Source organism: Pungitius pungitius, chromosome 19 (genome assembly GCF_949316345.1).
Source record: "Pungitius pungitius chromosome 19, fPunPun2.1, whole genome shotgun sequence".
Lineage (NCBI taxonomy): Eukaryota > Metazoa > Chordata > Actinopteri > Perciformes > Gasterosteidae > Pungitius > Pungitius pungitius.
In genome coordinates, this window is record NC_084918.1 from 13,030,925 (window position 1) to 13,057,018 (window position 26,094).

The 26,094-nt window shown below is 40.9% G+C and overlaps 2 protein-coding genes across 2 annotated transcripts; both read right to left on the reverse strand.

Moving 5' to 3' along the window:
- Positions 1 to 393: 393 nt before the first annotated feature.
- On the reverse strand, positions 394 to 16,767 carry LOC119198601 (NEDD4-like E3 ubiquitin-protein ligase WWP1). The gene is made up of 25 exons (XM_037455959.2): positions 16,494 to 16,767; positions 13,294 to 13,350; positions 12,901 to 12,992; positions 12,620 to 12,758; positions 11,467 to 11,591; positions 10,978 to 11,130; positions 10,645 to 10,717; positions 8,752 to 8,933; positions 7,581 to 8,001; positions 7,239 to 7,334; positions 6,850 to 7,024; positions 5,965 to 6,019; positions 5,580 to 5,664; positions 4,725 to 4,853; positions 4,221 to 4,293; positions 4,044 to 4,115; positions 3,771 to 3,859; positions 3,386 to 3,545; positions 2,965 to 3,098; positions 2,437 to 2,577; positions 2,228 to 2,348; positions 1,861 to 1,965; positions 1,319 to 1,415; positions 1,100 to 1,172; positions 394 to 735 (listed from the first exon to the last, which is right to left on the reverse strand). The coding sequence occupies exons 3-25, from the start codon at positions 12,968 to 12,970 to the stop codon at positions 636 to 638; spliced, it is 2,868 nt and encodes a 955-aa protein (XP_037311856.2). The 5' UTR covers positions 12,971 to 12,992; positions 13,294 to 13,350; positions 16,494 to 16,767; the 3' UTR covers positions 394 to 635.
- Positions 16,768 to 20,242: 3,475 nt separating this feature from the next.
- LOC134107479 (agouti-signaling protein-like) lies at positions 20,243 to 25,570 on the reverse strand. The gene is made up of 3 exons (XM_062559238.1): positions 25,260 to 25,570; positions 21,376 to 21,452; positions 20,243 to 20,930 (listed from the first exon to the last, which is right to left on the reverse strand). Exons 1-3 carry the CDS (start codon positions 25,405 to 25,407, stop codon positions 20,739 to 20,741), a joined length of 417 nt encoding a protein of 138 aa, XP_062415222.1. The 5' UTR covers positions 25,408 to 25,570; the 3' UTR covers positions 20,243 to 20,738.
- Between the last annotated feature and the right edge of the window lie 524 nt (positions 25,571 to 26,094).

Consider the following 26,094-nt stretch of genomic DNA (forward strand, 5'->3'; position numbering starts at 1 on the left):
TTATCGATGGGGGGGGGGTGTCAGGATTCGGATGATGCTTCTTACTCTGGGCTGTTTAGATGTATCATTATTTCATCCTTTTAGATAATGGTTAAACAGCGTCACTACCTACTTATGTCTTGGTGCGTGATTAGTAAAGGGGTGGTAGGGTGGGGTCACAGCAAGTCTCCAGAGGCATCCATGCAAGCACACAAAAATTGCAGCAATTAATAAGAGTCCAACGAGGAAAAAAAAAAAATGTAGTCAGGCACCAGACCCCAAAATGACTCTTGCCATTTAGTAGCTCTATAGAACTAGAGCCTTAAAAGAAGATTGCGCTTCAACTATAAAATCCTCTCCAAAACACGTTCAGTCTTTTAAAAAGTCAGTCAGCAGTGGGGAGGACATTAAAAAAATATCCATGATTTCAGTTTTAAACAAAAACGCTGAGATGCTTGCATATTTCATGATGGGGTATCATAATATTTAAGGGCTGGGGAGCAGGATTGCAGCAAAACTGATGCTGCAAAAGGATTTGGTTTAAAATATAGCTTATATACATTGGTGGGTATCTTGTGCAATTCTTTTTTTTTTTTTTTACGTGGCTGAATGAACAGCGATGGGAGAGGAAGAGAAATTCAAGAGGACTCCTCAGTCTATTCTTGGCCAAATCCTTCCGTTTCCTCGATGGCAAAGAGCAGCTTCTCTTTCAGCTGATCGAAACTCTTGTAAGGAGGCAAATCCAGACGGTTGAAACTAAAAAAAGGACAAAAGATCAGTGTAAAGACTTGCTTAACACATTTTTTCCTATACATGGTTTATTGGCTTATAATGATTGTTATCTTTAAAGAACATGTTCTCCAAGTTGCCTCTGAATTTGGTGGCAACATCCAGAAATGATGGCGAAATTTGTGCCTGCAGATTACAGATTAACTCGGTGATGTTTACAGCTTTCTAAGTAGATTACAGCGGCTTTGATGCAGTGGTTGGAACACAAAGAAGACAAATCTGTTTGAGTAAAGTTTGAAACATCACGAAAGTTAACAATTAACTTAAAAACGTGTAAGTGCTGCACAGAACAACATGAGATCAGCATTCAGAGGGAGAGCCTTCCACTCACCATGTGTGGCTTCGAGGAAGCCATGTGTCCTTCCCCACCTTCTCAATGCAGAACTTCTGAGGCCCGTTACTTCCTACAATACAAAACAAATAAGGATTGAGAAGGGAAAAACAATGACACATGCATAGTATGCATCCATATCTCTAGGTGCCTCTTAAATGATTATTCCATAAAAGCTGTTCCTCCGTGTGTGTGTGTGTGTGTGTGTGTGTCACTGACCCATGAGTTCAGCAAAGCCTCCCAGAGGAAGCCTGCAGGTTCCGGTGACAAACTGCATGAGCCGCAGTCGCACTTCGTTGTCCACTTCCTTCACCAGCTTCAAGGGAGAAGGTTACAGCACACATGAGCACAGGAACACACAATAAACACACACACACAAGAAATTGAATGTCAAAAGATCACGAGAGAATGCTTCTCTTCAGGCTTTAGGTATTGAGTTTATGTCTCAGGCGCACAGAGCAAGGGTCGAACCCACATTGTGGGAGGAGCTAAGACACGGACGGAAATGGAGTTTTCACTCTTCTTCGGACTCGCTGAGGCAAGCGATGGATTGACGGATGGTTCATTCAATCACCTGCTAAGAATTCTTTTGAAAAGTGCCTGCCCTTCCCAAAGGTGTCTGATGACGACTTCTCAGCTTCTTCTGTGTAACGCAATCAATGTAATGTGCAGCGACCCATGGAACAATCAGCTTCCTTTCCGGGAAACAAAGAGGCAGGGCAGAGAACACAGACACAAGGTCTGTGTGCGTTTGTCTGTACCTGCCAAAACCAGATGATCTGTTTGCTGTTCCTTGTGTAGTGGCGGTACACCGTGTTCCTTTGCCAGTCCTGAAGGTCTACCTCCTGCATTCCACAGAGCATTACCTGTGGCACGCACGCACACGCATACACACACACACGCACACACAAATCAACGCAAATTTGTTAACTTGTTGAATTACAGAGTTCTCACACAAAAGGAGGACTTTTCTCCACCCATTCACATAATCACATCACCTTATTCAATTAATATTTAAAGCTCTGGTGAGCTGGGGAGGCTATTGGAAACACACACTAGACACCCCGCAGGTCATTAACAGCCCCCAATAGGAGGGAGTTCATACGGCACCACTGGCATCGAACGCACCTCAAGCTCCTTTTCATCAAAGTACTGGAGCCACTGAAGTGGAACCACCTCGTTGAAGCCGTCCAGGAAAGCTTTGGTCTGACCTTCCACGCCGCGGGAGAATCGCCACTCGGCCATTAGACTACAAGCATGGCACAATTGTACTTTGTAAGTGAAAAGAGAAGCATATAGATAGTTAGCATGACGAGAAATCGGTGGTTATACTGAACCTGATGTACTCCTCCTTGTTCTCCTCAGTGACTAGAACGTTGGTGCCATCCGGTTTGAGGTCGTGAGAGGTGATCTTTCCCAGGATCTCCATGTCCACTGAGAAGTACATCTCCAGACAGCACTCTTCAATGTTGTTGTCCCTGGAGACAGATGGAATTGTGTTGCTGCCACGCCAAAAATCAATGCTGGGCGGCTCATTGTTGCAAGAATAACCTTAAATAAGATCTACGATTCCACCCTTAACCTATGAATTGGACTGTAATATTAAAGCCTCCACTGTTTGCTCCATCTTTGTTCAAAACTTGCCGCCCATTAAGCCTTTAATCGTGATCTCCCTCAATACCAGACCAACTTCAGAACTTTCGGTTCTTATTTGTCACTTGTACACAAAATGCATGAGAAAAAGTTCCTTCTTAAGAGCTGAAAAATCAACAGAGAACTGGCTTTTCAATCTCAAATGCTTGACAGTAATATCAGATACACAAATGTGTATTCTGAGGGCCGTGTAGACCAAAAACACACGTTACCTTATCCATATAAGTGAGTTGTAGAACTCTGGATCGATGGACTCCAGGTCTTTGAGTATGAGCTTCTTATTCAGCATGCGTTTGTAAAAAGGCAGAGAGAAGCCTGTGTCGATAAACTTGCCATGGAAAAGTGCCTGTAGAGATTAATAAAAGAGATTTATTATTTTAACTCTGTCAATCTAAAAAAAAAATATGGGCAGTCAATGCAGATGCATGTGTTGCATTCTAATGGAACCAGAAATGCAGTCAAAAGCAAGAGGAGTTTATTTTTTGTTAGAAATTGGTGATTGAGAAGTCTGTATTTGTGTTTGCACTAAAACAACACTTTCGACTTCAACAATATGGCAACTAAAATAACCAGCTCGTGTCACTCCTGATGTTTGTGCTGGTGTCAGGGTTGTTTGTGTGGGCAGCAACTTGCCATAGCAATGAAGCGGCCTATGAAGCAGAAGTAGGAGAGGTGGTCCGGGTTGATAGCAGAGGCTGGGTTGATCTGCAGACAGTAGTTGCTCTTGCCGGCATACTCAAACAGGCAGTACATAGGGTTCAGCACTTCATGGGACAACAAGAAGAACCATTCTCTGCAAAAAAGACAAGAGGAGCGACAGAGGTGGGCAAAGACGAAAGATAGTAAGTGAAGGAAGGAAAGAGAAGAGCAATGGGAAACCAATTGTAGTGGGGAAAAGTCAGAAATTAGAAGAAAAAAAAAAGATGCAGGGGCATGGGACAAGAGTTTATATGATTAGTTACATCTTACATTTTAGAAGAGGCTTTTTTGCATTAATTCACATTTCTGTCTATATTACCGGGCTAATCCACCATAGTCTAGACCCTCCTCGCCTCTGAAGATAACATAGAGTCTCCTCCTCAAGTCGTAAGGCTTCAGGGCCATGATCTGACAAAGAGAGGAAACACTCATCAGCTAAAAGACAACATCAACAAACGACAAAAGGAGAGTTGACATGAATGTATTGACATAAACCACTTAGGCAAGCTGTGGATCACCTTACTGTTAGTACTGTGTACGGTATAACATTGGTTTATATTGAAACTGGACTGTGGTAGAAAATCCTTCTTACTTGCTGAAAAGAGTCTTCAAACAACGTCTGTCTGGAGACTGTGATCTTCACATGGCTAGGGAGAGCGTTAGACTGAGCAAACAGGAAAAATATTAATGCACTCGGTATGGGAAAAAATATAAAAACAAGGAACTGAGGGCAAAAAAAAAGTTAGAGTTACAGAAAGAAAACACCTACCTGGCACAAATAGCGGAAATGGGCGAGTTTCCACCGAAAGCTGCGCTCGTAGGCAATCTGTGGCCCTTTGGTGCTGAGAGGGACAAACACATTTGATGAAAAGTCAACAGTTAGCAAGAGTAAGCTGATAGATGCAATGCAAGGCCATAACACAATGGAAAATAAATCCAGTACATGTGAAATATGCTGTGGTATGGTACCTTCAAAGTATTATTTAGAAATATTTTAATTCATCAAATTCCCATGACGTCGCTGTGTGAAACAAAACCAATAAACATAAAAATAACAGTGCAAACAGTTTTTTCTAAATTTTCTTTGAATTTTAATTTTTTTTAACTTAATATGAATTTAAAGACAAACATCACTCCATCTGTCCCTAGTAAAGTATGTATTAATCAATAAAGTTCCCATAGGTACAGCTTTCCAGGTTTCTGGCCAACACGGATCATAGCACAGCTTTCTATAACATCTCCCATGAACACTATTTGAAAAAGGGGTTCTTACACAGAGGACTTTCCGGTGCGAGGATCGCTGAAAGTGGTGGTTCGAGTGTTGTGATCCACAAAGTAGCGAACTCCTTCCCTTGTGTACCGGATCTCCCAACCTTCAGGAAGAGGATCTTCATTTTGTAGGCTGCACAAATACACAAGGAATACAAATTATGTGGAAAGACATAAGGACACAATACTTTACCTATTAGGTTGTTTGTCAAACTACAGTTGTGGTATTTAGACAGGCCAGCAACCTGTGATGCTACATAAAACATTCACTCAGGATAATGTGACAAAATAACATGTTGATATTTCCTATAAATGTTATGGCGAAAAGATGAGGGGATGTGGTTCTTTTGCTCCCAGCTGGTGGATGCTAGCTAACGTTAGCTGTGTGCTAGCTAAAAGGAGAGTGCCAAGAATGGTACAATGCTCTTTTAATGGTTTTTCAATATCTGAAACTATTATTCAATATTTATATCAATTAAGATCAGTTCTTATAATATTTTAACAGAAAATATACCTTGACAAAACAGGGGTCATATCATACATACATAATAGACCCACTTTGCAGTTTGCAGGTTCTTTATTAACTTGTTGGTAGGAAAAGAAACCAATGAGTTCAAATGGCACTTTCTGCCCTTTCTGAGGGAGCCTAAATATCACAATAGTATTATGTATATTGCAGAACTGGTTAAAACTGCTCAGAGAAAAAAAGAAAATCTATATTGGTCCAAACAAGGAGAGTAAAATCACATGGCTCAGAGAGAATGATGACACATCAGGATGTTACAGGACATAAGCTGACCATTATCTTTGAGATTACCTTTCACATAAACATAGAAATGATGCTCTTCACAAAGCTCACCCTTGCGTTCGGGGGTCCTCCCACTGCGTTGTCTTGGTGCTGTGGTTGACAAAGTACACTCGGTCATTGGAGTCCACCCGCCTCTCTAAAGTTGATAAAAAGGCAGTCAGGAATGTGTATCTTAACAGACAGAATAGACACTGGATGAACACCGATGGTCCGTGCTGATTCATGCTCATTCAACTAGCTGTCATCTATGATCTTTGTGAGCATCAAGCAGTATTTGTTGTTTTAGTATTTACACTCGTGTTGGCATGAAAATAGATCAAATAACACATCAGTGTTTTTCTCATTAGCAAGAACTGTAAATTCCCCATTTAATGAACCGTACACTGACAGAGTGAAATTATGTGCAGGATTTAGAAGGAAAGAATGCAAATCTCACCCCATCCAGGAGGTAGCGGACCGAGAGGGTCATTCTCAGCAGACATCATGGATGCCTGAAAGAGGGATGCACACAAAAACATTTAAAAAAAAACACAGACTCCACAGTGAAAAATTGGGGAAATGGGAGAGAATCCTAATGAAAATAAGTTTTCCTAGGTTACTCTCAAGAAGGCCTCTGAGCCAGGTTACTGGTCTGTACTGTTACTTCCCAGGTGTGTATTGATCTGTGCTGTAAACTAATCATCACGTAAAGATGACATCAATGCGGGGATCAAAGATTTAGGAATGGGACCCTCCCCAAGATAAGCAGATTAGGGCAGAGGCAGGGGTGTGGATATATTCAATCTCACCTATAGACTAAATTAAGTACTGTGCATTGACAAATGGGGTTGCAAAATAAATGCACCCAGAGATGAGATTCAAAAGGCAAAGAATTCCAGGACATAATTGTCAGGTCACATCAGAAAATAAACAGGATTTTGTAAGCTTGATTAATATTGAATGGTTTGCTCTTACTGGGTGTGAGAAAATGATAGTTCATTTGACTTTCATTTACTCTACAATTCCCTTTACAATGAGACCAAACCTTTACTCGAAATCTCTTTTGGATTTCTTTTCACCACATTCAATGGTTTCCATGCATTTCAGTGTGGTTTGAAAATCAACTCGTTATGCACTGGTGGAGTCTCTCTTAAGTGATATGTCCATGCTTTTTGATTATTATTATTATTATTATTAACATGTGGAATGGTGTTTATTATTATGGAGGGTGGAATTCCACAGTAAAACTCAAACTGAAAAGCCAAAATATTAAATAACTGATGGCCAGAAAATAAGGAACACCCTCCACAGGTGTAAAACCTTTTTTTGGGAATCGACTTACTGAGTAGAGGTATCGCTGGTTAAACTGGTGCATAGCTCCCTGCAGCTGGCTGCGCTGGCTCTGCCACTGTTCAAAATTGCGGACTGATTCCATAGTGGGACGCTGCCATGTGGTTGTCCTGGTGTTGTGGTCCACATAATAGATCCTGCCCCGGTCATCCACTCTACGCTCCCAACTGGCAGAATGAACGATAAGGGAAAAAAATCAGGCACACCAAAAGCTGATAATTAAATGGATGAGCCAGCAAAGTACACTTTGCAAAATAAAGAGCACAGATACTAAATGTATTGTTGTTAATTAGTTACAATGTAATCAGCTAAATAAATCAGAATACTTTATTATTAAGTTACAGATTCCATATGTGACAAGTGGTGAAGACGCGTAGTTACCCTGGGGGTAATGGCTGTGGTCTTTCCCAGGTCGTAGTTCTGGTGTTGTGGTCTACATAATAAGTTCTGCCATGCGGGTCTTTGCGCTGTTCCCACCTGAAAGACATAACGATTAACAACGGTTTACAGAGCAGAACAAATATTTATTCTTGATTCTTTCGGCATAAGGTGGCACTCCTTTAACTAGTATACTTTCAATATTTATCTTTATTCTATATTGAATATATATCTTAAGTTCAAAAAATGTTCCCAAGTACCCTTATTATGAATCATAGCGTTAAAGAAGGTGATATCATACAGGCAGTGAATGCAGAAAATGCAGCTTGTTGCGGGTTTTTTTACCCCGGTGGGAGAGGGTCTGCGGCGCCAGCAGTGGGGACCTGCTGCGTGGGCTTGGCCCCATCCGTAGGTGCCGTTGCACTGCTGCTACCACCGGCTTCTCCTGAAGGGTTCGCTTCTTCTAATGCTGGGGGGGACGACGACGATAAGGAGGTTGTGGTTGTCTGAGCCCCTTGTGCAGGAGAGGAAGCAGCAGCAGCAACGCCATCTACAGGCTTAGCAGCAGAAGGGGAGGAGGAGGAGGAGGAAGAAGCCGCAGCCTGCGTGGAGGTCGGCAGGGTTTGAGGTGTGCAATCTGGTGCTGTGTCAGCGTCCGGCGGGGCGGCATCTTGACTGGAGTCCTCGCGGCCATCAGCAGAGGGCAGCACATCACCTGTCGTAGCAGACGATGGGCCGAGCGCAGCATTGCAGGACTCCCCATTCACTGCAGGAGAGTCAAGGAAAGACAACGTGCATGGGCGAAACAATTAATCTACCTTCACTTGATGTCAGTGAAACATTTTAAATTGCTAGTCTTGTTGTCTTGGAACATGCATACAAAATGTACACACCCCCCAATGTCTATCTACTGGCTGATCAGTATCTCAGCAAATGAATTAATATAAAGCATTATGCTGCCTTTTAAAAACAATAACAATTCTGACTGGTTAGCTTGACACTTGAGTGAGGCAAAAAAGAGGAATAATACAGATTGTGTTTGATTACGTGAGATTTCAATGAAACCAATTGTGCTAGTTCTATTTTAGGACATATAGAGAATTTAGATTACCTCATCAAACTAAGGTCAGTGAAGTGTGCTATTTGTGATGTCTCTCCACACTACACTGCACTCTGCGTTCCCTCTAGGCCTCAACTAATAAAATGGAATGAACTATTACACATCACTGTTTAACAAGTTAACCATTAAGTTAAAAATTGCCTGACCAAAACCTGCAAAGCATAATGAATACGTGGTGGAGATATGCACGCGCTTAACTGACGTGCTCGGATTGTGATTGACAAGTATATCAAATTGAATAATTAAAAATGTGTTTGATTTGTGAGTGAAAACATTATCACTCAAAGGGCATTGAAAAGGTCCAAAACACATGGTACAAATATGGGAACCCGGGGGAAAAAGTCAAAGGTTCTGTAATTCACACATTGTGAAATGCAAACTAAAGATCAAGCTCACCCGTCCTACTGTCTGTGTTACTGTCGGAGGGTTGGTGGACTGGGGTGGAGTTGGGTGGGGCGTCTCTATTGACAACGTGACGAGGGGAGGGGCTGCAGGAGCTGGAAGGCTCCTGTCCGTCGACACCATTGGAGACCGAACAGGAACTTGACCTCGGGCCCAAGTCAGACCCGTTCACTGCGCTGTAAAAGAAAAAATGTCAAAATAATTCAATCAAATCTCAATCTGTCGACACACACAATTCAATAATTAAACTTAACAGATTCTATGCCTATTCAGTACTTTACACATTATATATATATATATATATATATATATATATATATATATTCATAGTTATTCAAAGCAGGAAAATCGCCACGGTTCCCCTAACTTAAATGAAATTGAGTATTAAAAATAGAATTTAAACAAAAAAGGAAAAGAAAAAAAAACATTTCTTGGCGATCATGGTCCTGAATTGTTCAAAGTTTGTGACAATTGTAAAATGTCATGCGTTTAGTGCAAAAAAATAGTTCAGAATAAGCCCACAAGACTTAAAGCTGTTTGTTTGATAGGGTCATGTGGTCCAAACCCTCATAAATATTATAGCTGGCATTGAATATCCAATATGGGATTTATGGATGAAAAGATACATGTGTCTATCACGCCTCTGTGCCAGAAGGGCAGACAAATCTTTTGTACAGATTGCAATGGTGCGTCTCTGGTAATAAACCTGAGGGCGGAATGATAAACTGTATCCAGTGGCGGCATCTGTAGAAGTGCCCGTAAAGCTGTTGGGCCTGATAACTTCCCTAGTTGCGTTCTAAGATGTGCTCTTAAGAGTTTAATGATGTCATTACTGACATTTGCAACAAAACACTTTCTCAGCTCGGTACCACCATAGCAGCCTATTTGCTCAGGCTGTGAAACTATCATCCTCAAACCTACATGAATAACGCAGTTTTGGTTGTTTTTTGCCCTTATGAAGTGGAAGTGGACAACAAATTGCTTCTTATTGTGGAGAGTTACATGAACTTTGTAACCTTTGCACTGTTTAAAGGCGAGACATTGGGACTATTGTCTTGAAAGACAGGACATAATAGGATTGTGCAGTGACGTAATGGGACACAGCTGAAGAGGCCCTATTATGAGCTGGAAGAGTTCAGGCAGTGCCACTGACGTGCCCACACTCAGACAGATACAAAATGTGCCACATGACTCAAGTCCAGGCTTTGTTTTGGCAGCAGTTTGATTTGCAGCAGACCAGCAAACTAGCCACCAAAAAGAAAAGGTTGTAAAGGGTCATAAGAATGGACAACGCCAAAGAATGTTGACTGTACTACATAGCGTTTTGGCACTGTCACCACAAGTAACCCTCACCTGGCTACCTTTCCTCGTTGGCCGAGTACTCAAAGGGGAAACATTACCAACATACCCCGGTTTTGCAGTCTTCCCAGCACCTGCAATGCAGAGAGGAGCACAGCCAGAACCCCCTGCAGCCCTTCCTCCACCCCTCCATCCCTCCACCAACCTCCCGTCTGTTGCCATGAGCAGGCATGCTTCTTTTCCTTAAAAACTCACTAAAGGGTGCTTTTCCCCTAGTGTGAAGACTAGTGGCAGCGCTAGCACCCAAGTGGCAGCGCTAGCACCCAAAGCAGCAAAAGGGCATAGTCAAGGTTGAGAAAAAGCCAGCCAGCCAGACGGGACACAGACAGACAGACAGACCAAATATTCCTGCACATGTTTCTTCGAGGACACATTGCGGGGAAACCACGCTAGCACATAACTCTTTGTAGCATGTTAGCATTCCTTAGTTTCAAGGAGTTATTCTAAGCAGGCCAAAAACCATATTAGGAGGGAAGTCGACAGAATCTTCCTCATGGCCCAAATTGCTGGTTCATTCAGGCCCCTTACCTGTTAGCAGCCCTCAAGGAAGAAGATGACGAGTCTCCATTTTCACGGAGGGCCTCCCCATTGTGGTGGACTTCTGGTGTGGATTGGGGAAAACTATTTCAGCTCAGAGATATTATGTGCAAGGCTATATATTTATTAAATTAACTTAAAAAACAATTGGTGCGTTCCTTATTGAGCAATGATTAGATGATAATGTACCAGAATTTACATCTATCTGTGGCACATTTCTTTCCCTTTGCTTTATTGTTGATCGTCAGCGACAAGTACGCACGAGAATCAAAATCGGCAACCCCCCCGTTTCACCCACCCCGAACATAGAAATACTGAGCTCACTGGTGCCATTTGCTGCATTGCCGTTGGTAAGTGGTGCCAGTTCTTCCTGCCCGCTGACAGTCAGACCATCGAGGTAAACAGTCAGCTCCCCGGCGGGAACCAGAGCTCCCTTCTGCTCCACGATCAGTTTCAGCACCTCCTTCACATTCTCCACTGTAGAGAGAACAGGGTTGGAGGACACATTACTATAGAGTCAAAATAAGATCAAACAATTTCATAGAAAGACTACATTCATATTGTTCATATTGGGAAGAAAAGACACTGATGTCAGGTAACCTCAACAACCGGCATTGTGATTTTGATGAACACAAATTTGAATAAACCTCATTAGAAATCAGAGATGAGGTTAAAGGCTAAATATATGTAGCAAACTAAAATTGTCAGCTCGTCTAACTACAAAGTACGTTTTGTGCCAAGGCTGTAAATACTGAACATGCCCCTCCCCCCCTAGACATCGTAATACATTATGTCTCTGTATTTCAATCATACATTTTCTGTCATGCTGTTCCAAGGCTTGAATTAGGTCCAGCGTGGCTCTGCCCATCAGAGTGTCGGCCTTTAGGGTGTTGTGACTCCATACTTTGAAATCCACTTGTGTGTGTGGTGTTACATTCCTAAAAAAAAAAAAAACACAGATGACATAAGCAATTATTACAACATTTCACATAAGTCACACCAATTGAGATCGTCGGAAGGAAATGTGTGTATCTCCAGTGTGCTCTATCACTAGCATCTTTAGGTGTCAATGTTGGCCATGTTAGATTCAATGAGCATAAAGGCTATGTTTGGGACGAGCTAATTTATTTTTTACACAGAACTACCATATGAAACGTCAGCATCTAATCTCTTCCTCAAAAAAGAGAACCAAGAAAAAATGTATTTTATTTTAGATGCTTTTTATCCTGATCTCCCTTAGAAGTCTTTGCTTCAGGATTAGAGGCTCCCTTGCGTTTTTCTGTTTACACAAAATGAACACTACGCAACAGCACAGTCATTGTATTTACATTTGGCACGTCAGCCTAAAGAGAAGCATCTAGGAGCACAGCCAGGATGCCATATGCAGGATTCATAACAGCTTCCAAAACATCCATGTTGCAGACACAGAATCACAAAGACAGCACCACTCGGGCTTCTCAGCAGTAATTACCCAATCAAGACAATTAGTATTTGCAATGACGCATCGCTGGCATTCAGCCGGGCTATTTGGAAGCCAGAGGTGGAAATCTCTCAAATTAGAAAAAAGGCATTAGTTTCCATTTCCTTTGTTCAAATAATTATCAGATGAACCAAGAACCTCATGTGCTAAACTCTGAGAGACTGTGAGACTCATGGACCTCAAGGTTGAGCCCTTAGCTGACAGGAGGACAGAGCTGTAGTTCAATCACTTTCACAACAGTTGTTGACATGAGCATGAGCTGTTTGTCTTTAAGGGACTCCCCTCATTAGATCACACGTTTGCTCTCAACTCAGAAATCTTCAAACGTCTGTCTGTCATTAGATCTTCTCCACCCAATAAAGTGGAGTTGTGACTAATCCCCCCACATTTATGAAGCAGAGTGAACGTGAACTTGTGTACGCCACAAGCTAAGATGTAAACATACACAGACACAGACAGTCAGACCCCAAAACGGTCATTCCTTACAGAGTGAGCGTCTCATCCCATTTAGGGCTGGAGGAGCTGTGAGACTTTGTCGTACGCCGCGACTCCCCGTCCGCTGTCACCTCCACATAAATAGCGGTCACAAACCGGTTTTTCTTCCTCTTGATTTTGGCACAGGAAACTGAGGGGAATGGATAGAGGAGAAAAAAAATGATTTGTCTTCCATCTAACATTTTCATCATCAACTGTTAATCTGTCGGGGGGCAGACCATGGAGGCAAACTGCCACTCCCGTACATTATAGCCAAGTGTGCCGTCACTTACTGATGGCATGGAGCTGTGATGATTCTCTGTGGTTATGGCTGGACTCGGCTCTGGAAGAAGCCGTGGCCATGTCATAGACCACAGTGGGAAACCTTTAAAACCATACACACAAAGAGAATTAAAGTAATCGTCCAACACTAAAGACATATAGCCAATAAAGTCATCAAGAAACAGCTGAACCTGGGAGGGTTCCAATCAAATACAGCTGAGAATTTGTAGGATTGGCTTTTGCATCGTCGGAACATTTTGTTGAGGTCCGTGGACAATGTTCTACCAGCTGTTAGCAGTTAATATTTTCCAACATTTTACTTTATTTACCTACTGTAATTTTGTAATTCTTTCCCATCCTATACTTTTGCATATACATAAAATGGAAACACAACATATACTCACAATTGGTGTGTGCTGATGGACCCTCTGGTTCAGCCCACTCCGTGTCCCATGGTTCCTCTGAGAAGAAAAGAGTTCATTTCTTAGGACATGGCTGAAGCAAACTATTAACAGTTCAAAGTATGACCTCGGATTTAGACTCCAATTTGATACTTTGTATAAACACATCTCTCAACATAACTGTTGTGTTCCCCAGCATAGAGAAATAAATGGGACATTCTGTAAAAAGCGCCTTTGCTTTGCCACTGTCACGCGATATAAAAAAAAAAAAAGTCAAGTCTGGTGCTACATTCCATAGCACCGCAATTGCAACTTGCACTCCTAACAAGCAAGCGTTATTCACAACCACCACTGTTTGATACTTGTTGCAGCAGTGTTCAACAACTAAACTGCCAGTCAGCGCTGACTTCCCCCCCAGCAATAAACCAACTTTGTCTACATTTGCTGCAATTACATTCAACTGTATAACTTTGGCCTTTTGTATAGGTAAATTACAATTGTGAGCACTAGTTTCACACTCTGTACAACATGTACTTACATCTGTAAATGGGCTAGCAATGTGCACGGGTTGACTTGGACTTTTCTGTAAAGATCTCAGTGTCTGTTGTATTATTGTTAAAGCTACAGTGCAAATTTCAATTCATTAGAAGAAATATAGGATGCGCAGCACATCACTAAGTTGCATTTTTTGCTACAATACGGATTGACCCAGTTTCCCCCTACTATTATAACCATGCCAACAATTACAGTATGATTAAACTACACATCACTATATTATATTATATTATGAACCCTGAATTTTCAACCTTTGTGGAATTGTCGAACTTCTTTTGTCTACATCAAATCATCCGGATCACCGCCTTCAGGCATCCGTGGCAACCGGCAGAAGACAACAAGACAACATCATGAAGACAACACTTCCATTAAAGGTCTAAGCACCAGAAGTCACTACATCCACTGCTTCCTGATCTTGTACCAAGTTTCTAATTAGGACCAGGTTTTTTATATGATTAAATTATAACTGCCTCAGGTTGGTACACAGGCTATTTGATCACCCGATATAGACCACAATTTGGAAGAGGCAGATTTTAAGCAGCTTAGGAGGAACTTAATTAAAATGTCAAGGTCAGTAAGTGCCCAAACAAACTGATCAATGTGCAGAGCTGCAGCACAGTATCAAGTAAAGATAAGTATGCTATCCTACTACTCAAAGTTTCATATAAAGAGATTTCACTGGTGATATGCAGGTTAATCAGCAATTTATTTTGTGAACAGGTTCAAGTTTTTATAATGTATCAACTACATTAAATGATCAAACCGCTACAAGAACCACACATAAAATAAACAATGTCTTGGTACTCTTAATGTTTCCAAAGTTACCCATTCACAGTTTTAATTTATTAACAACAAATTCGGGGTCCTAATGTCAGCAGCTGTGGGGAGACTTATAAAAAAAATAGGGACCGCAGAAATACTCAAATCAGTGAAGAAGTGTGAAAAATAAATAATAAGTTGAGCCCTCCATACAGTGCAGGCAGGTAACAGCTTTGCTTTACATTACATTAGATGTCATTTAGCTGACGTTTTTCTCCAAAGCGACTTACAATAAGTAACACAACAGATTGGCTGCAAATACGGCTGGTACTGCAAATGCCCCGCCACACAAATATGCTACACCATAAGATTTTTAACTATTTCGCTTTTTAGCGAAAAAATGATCAATGCAGTTAGACACGGTGAGGTTCATAATATATAAACGCCACATAAATAAAAAGTGAATAGAAGTCTTCAACACAGAGAGAGAGAGAGAACACAAAGTACTGTAAAAGATTAATTCCATCGTATTGTAAAACAAATAATTGTGTGTAATGTGACAACTTGAGCGGTCAAAATACTGTTCAAAGGCAAAATACAACGGGCTAAAACAGGCAAGACGGATGGAACATCTTCATGTGCCATTAAAACAAACCAATGTCATGCTTGACCATTTATCTTAAAAACAGAGCCTGTGCACAAAGAAAGAATGACAATTGGGCCCAATTTTCCTGCTAGATTCCATCTGGTATGAGCTTGGCCCAAAGTGATGTCTGGGCCCAATGGGATGATGTGCTCCAAATTGTGTCTTTGCCAAAGATCAACTGTTTCAGTGTGTTAGCTAACGTCAATTGTTATTGTTCAGTATACACAGTGGGAGAACTACTGATATGTTTGAGCAGAGTTGTATTAAATAGCAGTGTTCCTCAAATCAATGCGAAGTTTCCGTTTCATAAGTCAGGTATTGTGCACAATCACATAAACAGCTCGTAGACAACAAATGATCATGTTAAAAGTTAGAAGTAACCATTGTTCTTCTCTTTTCAGATAACACAATTCAGTCAACGATGCTGTAGACATTGGATAATAAATCAGCAGATTGCTATCACTCACGAAGACTACATTTAAATCTTAACGTTAAGCTAACAAAGCAGTTTTATTTCGACACAAACAAAAAGTCTGATATGATTGACGTACGTTGGCTAACTTCTGATAATCTACAAGCTAACGTTAACGCCAAGTAATATTCCTTAAACCGCTATGGGTCTTTAGATCGTAATCTAAGTTACGTTAATATATTAGAGAGATTACAGTTTTACTACTTATATATTTGCACAAGGCCTTTCACATAGCGTTAGCAGTATCTGTCAGATAAGGATGGCTAACGAAATGCAGCTACCAGCAGACGTCTGCAACGAAAGCTAAAGTCAGCCGGCCAGCAATCAATAAGCTAACGAACGTTAGCCACTGAAAATAAATTATTTTAGTGTTATTTGGTTGAGTTAACTTAGAGTAACACGATTGCCAACAGCTGACTCGCCCTGTAATTACCGTTACGATATGTAATGCGCTTGCCGTATATGTAACCTTACACCATCAAATAATCCAAACATTCATGTGTTTTTTAATCTCTGGCTGTACACTGCGCAGCGGAGCACCCACTGACACTTTAGCAAGCTAACGTCACAAACTTAGCCAAGTTAGCTTTTCTCCACCCGCTAACCGGCTTTCGACTGAATTTAGCATTGCTTAGCTGCATTGCTAGTTGTCCGCTGTCATCAAGCTAACGTCGGCTCTAACAGTTTATTTGAATGTGATAGACAGGCTTTGGAATAACTCATTTTTTGACGTTCCGAGTGGATTAGGTCGAATAAAAAACTAGCCTTTACCTCGTCCGTTGTTCCGCTGCGTTCCTACTCTCTGCCTCTATGCGGTTCCTACGTTACGGCTGTCGGTAAGATGCATAACCGTACAGGCCCGAGTCTGCTACGGTTGTAGTATTGCCATCTCTGAGCAGAAGCCTCTGAGCAGCAAAACACACGGTGGACAGGCGCGCCACCCCAAATAATGCTGTGTAATAACACGGGAGTGTGAGCCCACCGAGTCAGTGCTCTATGTGTTATGTTGTTATTGAACAAGTTCGTTTACCGTACGTGACGTTACTTTTCGTGTGATTATCTAATAAAAAGTGTGGTTTAGAAATTATTTTTTGACAGTGCACAAAACCAGACACTAGCTGGTGTACTTGTCAAACTGAGGGCGAGCACATCATTTCTATATGTTAAATCTATATCAATGTTTCTTGAACATATCGAGAAACATTGATATAGATAACATATAGATACACATATGGTATCCATATCAGTTCTCATATTGTACACATATTTAATTTAATTTCCTTTGCCGCAGTGTTGATATTAAAAAATAGGGTTCATAAATGAAAAGGCATTTAGTGTACACCAAAATACAACCATGATTCTGGAGATATGTATTCAATAAGGTAATGGGAATGTGAATTTAGAAACTGATTGAATAGAATAATACCAATGTACAGTTATGATTGTATTCAATGTAATGTCCCAGGGGGCGTGAACACTGACTTTCACACCTTTACTGATGTAGGCAGCCATTGTTCTCGAGTTCACTGGTTGAGACCACAGGGATGGTCAAAGGACTCCCTGTGGCCTGTTGGTTTGTGGAGGCCAGCGGCTCCTCAGCTGAGATGTTCTTTTCAGCACAACACCTTTTCCTTTATTAAATACTTTTTGAGCATAACAGTTGTTCACGCCATCAACCCACTTCTTGTCTGAGCTCTACAACAGATAACTTTATATTTTGAATTCCCATTGAAAGGTTGGTTCAGGCAGTTTAGGCACCATAATTCTTAAGTCAAAGGGTTCGATATATACATCATTGATGGTTTTAATGATGGAGTAGATGCAGTATTATTGTTTTGTAGTAATACAAATTTGTAATCAAATCTGTCATGGTGATTTGCAGACAGTCCTTTTTAGAATTGAACTGTCATGTAAAAGTCCATCCTGGACTTCACTCACATTCATCTTTGAATTAGTGTTATGAACAACTCAGCCCCTTCATATGTTAATGATGCATGGCTGTTGTTGTTGTTGAATGTTTGCATTACTGCAATACATCAATTTAATCACATTTGAGTTCAGGGTAAAAATGCTGGTCCACTGTTCCATGACCATTCAATTCAATTCATTTTATTTTGTATTGCCCAAAATTGCAAATGACTAATTTGAGGGCTTTACAATCTGTACACATGCAACATCCTCTGTCCCGAAACCCTCACATCGGCACAGGAAAAACTCCCCAAAAAATGAATAAATCCTTCGATAGGGAAAAAAGGGAAGAAACCTTAGGGAGAACGTCAGAAGAGGGATCCCTCTCCCGGGATGGACAGATTACAATGGAACTACGCTCCACGGAGACCTGGTGACCATGGTGAATGAGGCACTGTACTCCATGCAACAATGAAGATGTAGGTCAACCAAAACAGCACCACAATCCTGAGTCTCTGACATCGTAGGGTTAATCCGATTCCACACCTCGGGCCTCGCTGCTGGCTAGTATCTGACCTACCTCAGGGACCACTGCCATGGATACAGGTGAGGATTACCGCAAGTCTTTGACCTCTCCCTCCTTTGTAAACGAGGCAATGGTCGGGTTCAGGAGTTTCACTGCTGGAAAATATTCTCTGTCAGCTCAGCATTCTGCTAACAACACACAAATATCAAGGTGCATCCGCTTTTGTCCTTTGCTGCATGTCATAAACTCTCTATCTTCCCCTGCCTTTCATGTCTCTCTCCATGTTTTCGCTATGTGTATGCATCATATGTATCCAAATGATAAAATCATTAAAAATTAAATAAAACACAAATTAATCAGCGTTGAGGCATTCTTTAGTGTTTTCTTTATGTATAGTATCCCTTTATGAATGTTATGCCTGCTGAAAAAACATACATACAGAAATGATTTACAGTTTGATGGACTACAAGGGCAGAAGGAGAAATAATTGATAATCAAGAATGTAAAATCTATAAACTCATCACCAATGACCAAAAAATGGTCTTATGTTGACCATGACTCCCTTTCAATCCAACAAAATAAACATGCAGTAAATACTTTGTGGAAGTTCTTTACTGGAAAATAAGGGAGCACACTAACCTACTTTTTTTTTGCAAAATGTTTTTTTTTGCTAACCAACTCTATTGTGAATTTTAGAATCCTGTGGGTTGTAGCCAGGGGGCGAGCATGCAGCTCTTACTGGCTCTTATCAAAAGGGGCTACAAATAGCCTGTAAAAGAAAAATACATTATACAGACAATTCATCAAACTTTAGAGGCAGAGGAAAAATATAAAAATAAATTAACTAATGTTATGAGGATATTTAAGAAAGAATATTATAATAAATTAGTGGAGAAAAATAAAAACAATATTAAAGGTATATGGACTGTACTAAATGGCATTGTGAGAAATGGATCCAAAACTACAAATTACCCGGAGTACTATACTGAAAATGATAAGACCATAAACAATATGGAGGATGTGGTGAATGGTTTTAACCAATTCTTTGTAAATGTAGGACCAGATTTGGCAGCAAAAATAAAGGAACCTGGGATAACACAACATGGGGATATAGAAGAGATGGGCGACCAAAATCAAAATTTTCTAGGGGCAGTTGATGATGAAGAAATTAAGCAAATTGTAAGAAAATGTTAAAAAGAAGCATTCGATACGATTGATCGCAGCATTCTATTACGGAAATTAGAAAAGTGTGGTGTGAGGGGAGTTGGGTGGAGCTGGCTGTCTAAGAAACAGGCAACAGTTTGTGGAGATAGGTGACCATAAGTCTGACTTCAGGAGCATTACATGCGGCGTACCACAGGCGTCAATATTTTAAACACGCACACTAGTGAGATGGCATGAGTGTCTCAATAGTGTGTATGACAGTCAGTGTTGGGAAAGTTCACTTTCTACATGAACTAGTTCAAAGTTCAGTTCACAAATTTTAAAATGAACTAGTTCAGTTCATAGTTCAAACTTCAAAATATTTGAACTAAGTTCACAGTTCCAACTAGTTCAGTTCTTTTTTTCCATACGTTGCTGCAAGCTATTATTTTTCAAAATTATTGCCACAGCCCGTATAGAACCACAGACAGCAATTATTTTATCAGTTTTAACACTGAAGCTATGCATCAGATTTCATCTTCATATCCAATTTTGAATCCTTATCCAACCAGGGTTTACATTAGCATTGAGGGGACAGCATTTTTTGATTTAATGTTGCTGTCCATTCACTCCACACTAGCAGCAGCTGCAGCGTTCACCCCTACAGTACATTCTCTAACACGTGCACATAGGCAGCGTCATTTGAGCCAGGAAAAACATGTTATTGCGGTTCCCCTGGCTTGCTAGCTTGGACATTTAAGGCTGCTTCAAACATTTCCTTTAATGTATTTCAAAGCTTGTTTAATAGTGAAATCAGCCTGTTTATTCTCTGTTTTCTTCTATTACTTTCAGGTTTGTACCTGTGCTCACATCTTAGCTTTGCGCAAAGATAAACAAAAGCACTGTCCAAAATGTATTCATTTAAAAGCTGGTCGTTTGTTTGTTTATAATTTATTTAATTAGACAGATCTCTTGAATCAAATTCACACATTAGGAACACAATAATGTTAATAAAGCAAAACAGTTGTATATGTGGTAACATAACACCGGTGCAGAAACACCGGTGAAATGCGACAACAATGTAAGCAACATCAAAATAGAAACAATAATGATAACATACAATAGAGTAAATTCTCATAACAGTGAATGAGTTTTAGCTTCTAAGCTTAAGTGTCGATCTATTTTCCAAGCAGCTGCCTTTCACAAGCGGTACACAAGCTGGGTTAAAGTTTCTGTTTCATTTGAGATGCTGACTGTGCGATGATGCTTATCTTCCCACACATGTGATGCATCATCTTGTTGGCTCAGGCGTTTAAACTCATAACGCAATGGTGGCAGCGTGAGCGATACTATCTGTGTCTGTTGGCCTGTACTGTCAGTTTAAGTTTTTTTGTGCCTCGGTTTAGTTACTTTAGCATTCTTTATCTTCTCTAGTGGTATTACGAGGTTGACCGGCGGCAGAAGCATATTGCGTTGAAGAAGCGGCAGTGGCATGTGGCATTCGTGGCACAGCAGCCAAACTGGGGCAAACAGCTTCGTGTGAGCTGAGAGCAGGTAGGGTTCACCCGTTTGGGTGACACTTTAGAGGTTGGAGGAGTGTCCTTTGCAGGACCATGGACCACTTTGGGCTTCTGTAAGGTGGAGAAAATGGAATCAATATGGGATCATCAAAGTGCTATAGTAATATTTTCCATATAACTTTGTCTGTCGATGTTGATGAAAAAGTGAATGTTATGTTTATTGGGAGCTAAAAACTCTTTGAAAAAAGCTTTCTGGCTCGAAGTTGAAACACTAATGCTTTTATTACTTTTTATTGTGAAGCCACATTGGTCTGAACATTCATATCTTGGTTTAAAATCTGTAAAACCAACAAATGAGACTATTTGACATGGTGATGTATTAGATAACTGCGAAATGGAGCCGAAAATGTTTTCCAACTGAGATCATACATTTACTGTATAAATCACAAAACCAAGACTTTGGACCATTGAAGATAATTCAATTATGGATATCTGAGCAGAAAGGATTTCCGTTAACTGCTCAATGTGAGAGGAAAATACGCCACAAACATCTTACCGGTGCTGGAATCCTTTTTCTTTCATATTGTCCTCTCCTCGCAAACAGCGGTCTCTGTTTGTCTTGGATTACAGGCCCTGTTGAAACAACAAAGAGACCATTTTTAGTAGTACTCAATACACAAAATGGACTCTGTCAATGTTACATTATTATCTAATCTAAGCCTTTTAATGCACTGGAAAGAATGAAATTCTTTAAAATCCAGTGTATTGTATTTAAAATCCAGTGCAGAAATGCACTGGATTTTAAATACAGAATACACAGATATTTGTACCCACAGTAAAAATCAATATCAATTAAATTAACTAATAATTTCTGCTGTCTAAAGAAAAAATGGAACTTATTTTCAAGAATAGTGTTACAGTTAACCTGAACACTAATCCCAGATTCTGCATTTACATGTAGAATCTGTCCCAAATCCTCAGTGTCATTAGTTTTTTCTTCTGCCTGCGTGTCCATTAACTCTACTGTCATTCCAGATCCTGTCATCGACACAAGATCATCTTTCATTCTCTTTGTCCTCATGCCCCTCCCACCCCGCAGCCCATTCCCTCATTAGTCCCTCACTATTTAGGTCCCCACACTTGCATCTGCCCTTTGCACGATTGTCTTGTGTGATACTGCCAAGCACTCAAGCGTAGCCGACCAAGGATTTTTGTGTTCCCCTTTTTATATTTGTTTGCCTGTTGGACTGATATCGCGGTTTTGACCCTGACTGTACACAAGAACTTTGATTGGATTTCAGTTGTGCTTTTGGGTTCTAGTACCTGTACTCCTTACAGAATCAGCTCTAGTTTCCTTCTATAATCAAAGTAGTATTTATGAACCACCTTCGGGCAGGCTTTGGTTGATTCCGTCGGTATGGAGAGCAAAAAAGGCTGAATTGGCCCAAATGCAATGTGGGATGTCTGATGAATAATACACATATTTGTTGAAAAATGAGGTTGTGAACTGGTTCGTTATAAAACCGTCATACACGTTGTCTCCGGACTCATTCGGTGGTATCGTAAGTTGTTAAGTGGGGTGTTAACAAGCAAAGCTCAAAAACTCAACTTGTCCATTCTCTGACCAATAGTCGCTTGGTTCAGAGATTGTCCAGACAAGATCTCAACAGCCAGCGGCCAAATGAAGAAAGGAGACAGCAGGCAGAGGTGCCTGGAGACCATGAAGCCTCTTGTCAGGCTTGATTATTAGATCCTAATTAACTGAATGGTTACATTATAATGAATTAAAGCCACTACAAAAAAAGAGTTACTGTAGACGGCAACACTAACTCGCTTATCTGTCAAGATATTCACCAAGTCAACAACGCAGGGCCTCCAAAGCCAGCCATTACGTTTAGGTTCATTGTAATCAAAATGTCCATCAACTTTGCAAGATTTAAGCACCAAACATCATGGCTGAAAAACGCACACAGGATTGAGGCTGTATCTAGGCCGGGATGAATGGGTTGGAGAGAAGCACAGTCATCTGCTAGTCCTTTGCATGGATAGGAGCCAGTTGAGGTGGATCTCCCCTGGGCGCCTCACTTCGGAGGTCTCGAGGGAAAGCCAGGACTAGGTGAAGAGATTATATCTCCACACTTGCCTGGGAATGCCTTGGGATCCCCCAGGGAAAGGAAAATTTGGGCTCAACGCTAATCCATCCGTCATTGTCAGGAATTATTCATTACATTTTTCTATGCTTGCCAATGTAGTCCATTTGATGTTATTTCCATATAGGTATTCCATATACCCTCATTGACACCTTATTTTGAAAACTGGACGCAGTGATACCCATGATTGTATGGCTCCATCACTGTCAGGTCGTCTGGGCAGTTTGAATACTTTTACCTTTAGAAAGATTTCACCAAACATGTTAAGTAAAAGAGAAACAATAACACATTTGTAATTTGAATTTTTTATCCAAAGATAACCAGCTTGTTTTCTAGTTTTTTTTCAATCTCTCACTAGGGATCAGAGATGCTCACGAGTCCCAAAGCTCGAGTCCGAGTCGAGTCTGAAGTCTTTCGAGGACGAGTCTCAAGTCGAGTCTCAAGTCACCATGTGTGCGACTCGAGTCGCACTCGAGGCCGAGTCTCAAACTCAAGTTCCCATCTCTGCTAGGGATGCAAAAAAAATATTTAGAATCATGTCTGTTTAGGGCTTCCGTAGTTAGTGCCGAGCATGGTAGAAGCCATGTTTAAGTGTCTTAAAATATGAATGAATATGTATTATGTAGTGAGATTGTACAGAATGAGAAAGTGACTCTACTTTGCACTTGATTTCTCCCGCCAGAGAAATGTATAAACCTGAATTTATGGTTTCAATCTCTAGTTTCAAGTCTTCTTCATACACAATGTTTATCTAGTATTTATTATTATGGTACCTTTAGATTAGTATGCTCTAGACTGGGCTGACTGTGATTGACAGTTCGCTGCCCCTACCAGAGCGGTATATACTGCATCTCTACATCACTCTTCAAAACTCCAAAAATGGTTACCTCCATTCGTTGATTTGGACATGGCGAAGTCGTTTGACTTTAGGGATCATACAAGCATTCACAAACCAACGGGTGAAGTCACAATAACTCCACTTCTGATGTGCAGTCTATAATCTAGACCAGTGGTTCTCAACTGGTCTGGCTCCGGGACCCACCATCACCCCTTAATGACAATCTGCGACCCAAATCGAGGAACATTCTCAACATCTCAAATTCATTCAAATCAAGTTCATAAGCTGAATTTTATATTCAGGATGTTTAATTATCCTAAAAACCCAATGTCTCCCCCATATCAGAATGGTTTGACCCAACCTGGCACACGCTGCTGAAAACATGGACGGACGAGCCGGCAAACAAAACGACACTCCACTGAATTAAAAAAGTCCTTTTTCTGGGTCGCGACCCACCAGTTGAGAATCACTGGTCTAGACTCCACTGCAGACTATGACAGAGGGACAGCTTACGGTGGTTGGATGCACATATGCGCGAATGAATCCTGCTTTTTTTGCTATGGCTCATGTATACGAAACATCTGCGTCGGCACTGTGTGGCCTTTTGTTATATTAACTATAAAAGGGCTTGTAATCACATCTTGTAGTCCATTTTACTCATCTTGCAGTTATCTTAGGGCCTACTCAGAGAGGTGAAAAAAAAGAAGAAAAAACACTTTTGTGAGACCATGTTATTGTTAGGTTATTGGCACATGTGTTTCTAATTCCCTATATGTTACAGGGGCTCCTGCTTGGGAGATCATTTTGTGTCTGACATTTTGTGAGTTTCCATTTCAACCCTTTTAATATGATTACTTTGGCACTACTGTGTTTGGTCTGACTGTGATCTTATCATCCCTCAATGCAACCATGCAGTCAAAGCTAACAGTAAAATCTGGACCATAGGCTTGAGAACTGTCCGCCCACAAAGATTTATCAGCTGTATATTTTCATTGTAAACATATTCTATGTTATCGATGGTATGAAATAATAATTTTAAGACCTGTATTATTGGCAAAGTTTGTCTATCCGGCACACACGAGTCGTTTTGACTCCATCGCTCTCAATGTACAAATAAACTAAACAGACTAAAGACAAGAGTAACCAGACATTGTGGCAAATCCGGGATCGAACATTTTCAAAAATACATCAATTTTCAATCAATACTTCAGTCCTGGCGAAAATGTGTTCCTTTTGGAAGTCTACTAAAAAGGCATTTTAGTAGTAGGCTCATAGTAGATATTATAATAAAGACAAATGCCAAACCTGTCTACATATTTGGAAGTTAACTAAACATTATTATTTATTGTTCACGTTGTGGAGTTACCTAGTCCCACTATATTTCTCATGTACAGTTCGATATCTAGTCATGCATTTTTCTTTAAAATGTCAAAAATGTCAATATAATATCACCTGCGCTGAGGGACCGCGTCTTCTGCGGAGCTTTGGCCCTGCTGACTGACACGCTGCTTCGGCCAGGGCGAGGACCGCTGTCGCTGCTCAGGCCCGCACCGACAGCGACCAAATGCACGGTGCACAAGCACATGACAAGCAGCTTCATCCCGGCTGGATACCAGCTGCTGCTCCTCGGTGCCGCGATGGAGCCCACGGAGGGGGGGGCGGGGGGGCGGGGGGCGAAAGCGCCTGTTGCTTCTTCGCCAGCTGCAGCCCGGTGCCTACATCCGACTGCGTGCTTCTGGCTCTGCGGGCCGCAATTTAAGCAGCACACGCCCCCTCGTCCTTACGCCTCCATGCAGCACCATCAGCCGTGGACTAAATGGGGATATCGTGGATATAACACGTATTAAAGAAAGAATCATGTTTCTTTGTATCAAATGGAATATTTATAGACTTTTAAAAGTGTTACAGAAGTCTCACCCCGGGATAATAGCTTGAATATTATTATTATAAGAATAGCATTTTATTTTATTCTCTTTGGCCTTTCTCATCGAAACTACTGCATTTTGGACCTGTCCGCATACAAAGACTATAATATTGTGATGCTTTATTATGCTTTAACCAATTTGCATCTGTATTCCCAAAGCAGGTCAGAACACGATTAACACCAGTGATAAACAGTACAGGATGAAAGAAAATATGCTGTGGTGAAAAGAATACAGCGAACGTAAGAGTACAGCAAAGTGCAGCTTTTACGATTGATTTAAACTGTTTTTAAAATTGCTGATAGAGCTGCAGCTCTTCACCACGTCTGAAATTCAATTCAATTCAATTCATTTTATTTTGTATA

Excerpts from the sequence above, each read along its gene's own strand:
- LOC119198601 (XM_037455959.2), bottom strand. The coding sequence starts at position 12,970 with ATGGCCACGGCTTCTTCCAGAGCCGAGTCCAGCCATAACCACAGAGAA. Across the intron at positions 11,592-12,619 it reads TGGGATGAGACGCTCACTCT|GAATGTAACACCACACACAC; the intron begins GTAAGGAATGAC and ends TTTTTTTTTTAG. Across the intron at positions 11,131-11,466 it reads GGAACAGCATGACAGAAAAT|TGGAGAATGTGAAGGAGGTG; the intron begins GTATGATTGAAA and ends TTCTCTCTACAG.
- LOC134107479 (XM_062559238.1), bottom strand. The coding sequence starts at position 25,407 with ATGAAGCTGCTTGTCATGTGCTTGTGCACCGTGCATTTGGTCGCTGTC. Across the intron at positions 21,453-25,259 it reads GACGCGGTCCCTCAGCGCAG|GGCCTGTAATCCAAGACAAA; the intron begins GTGATATTATAT and ends TTGTTTCAACAG. Across the intron at positions 20,931-21,375 it reads GAAAAAGGATTCCAGCACCG|AAGCCCAAAGTGGTCCATGG; the intron begins GTAAGATGTTTG and ends TCCACCTTACAG.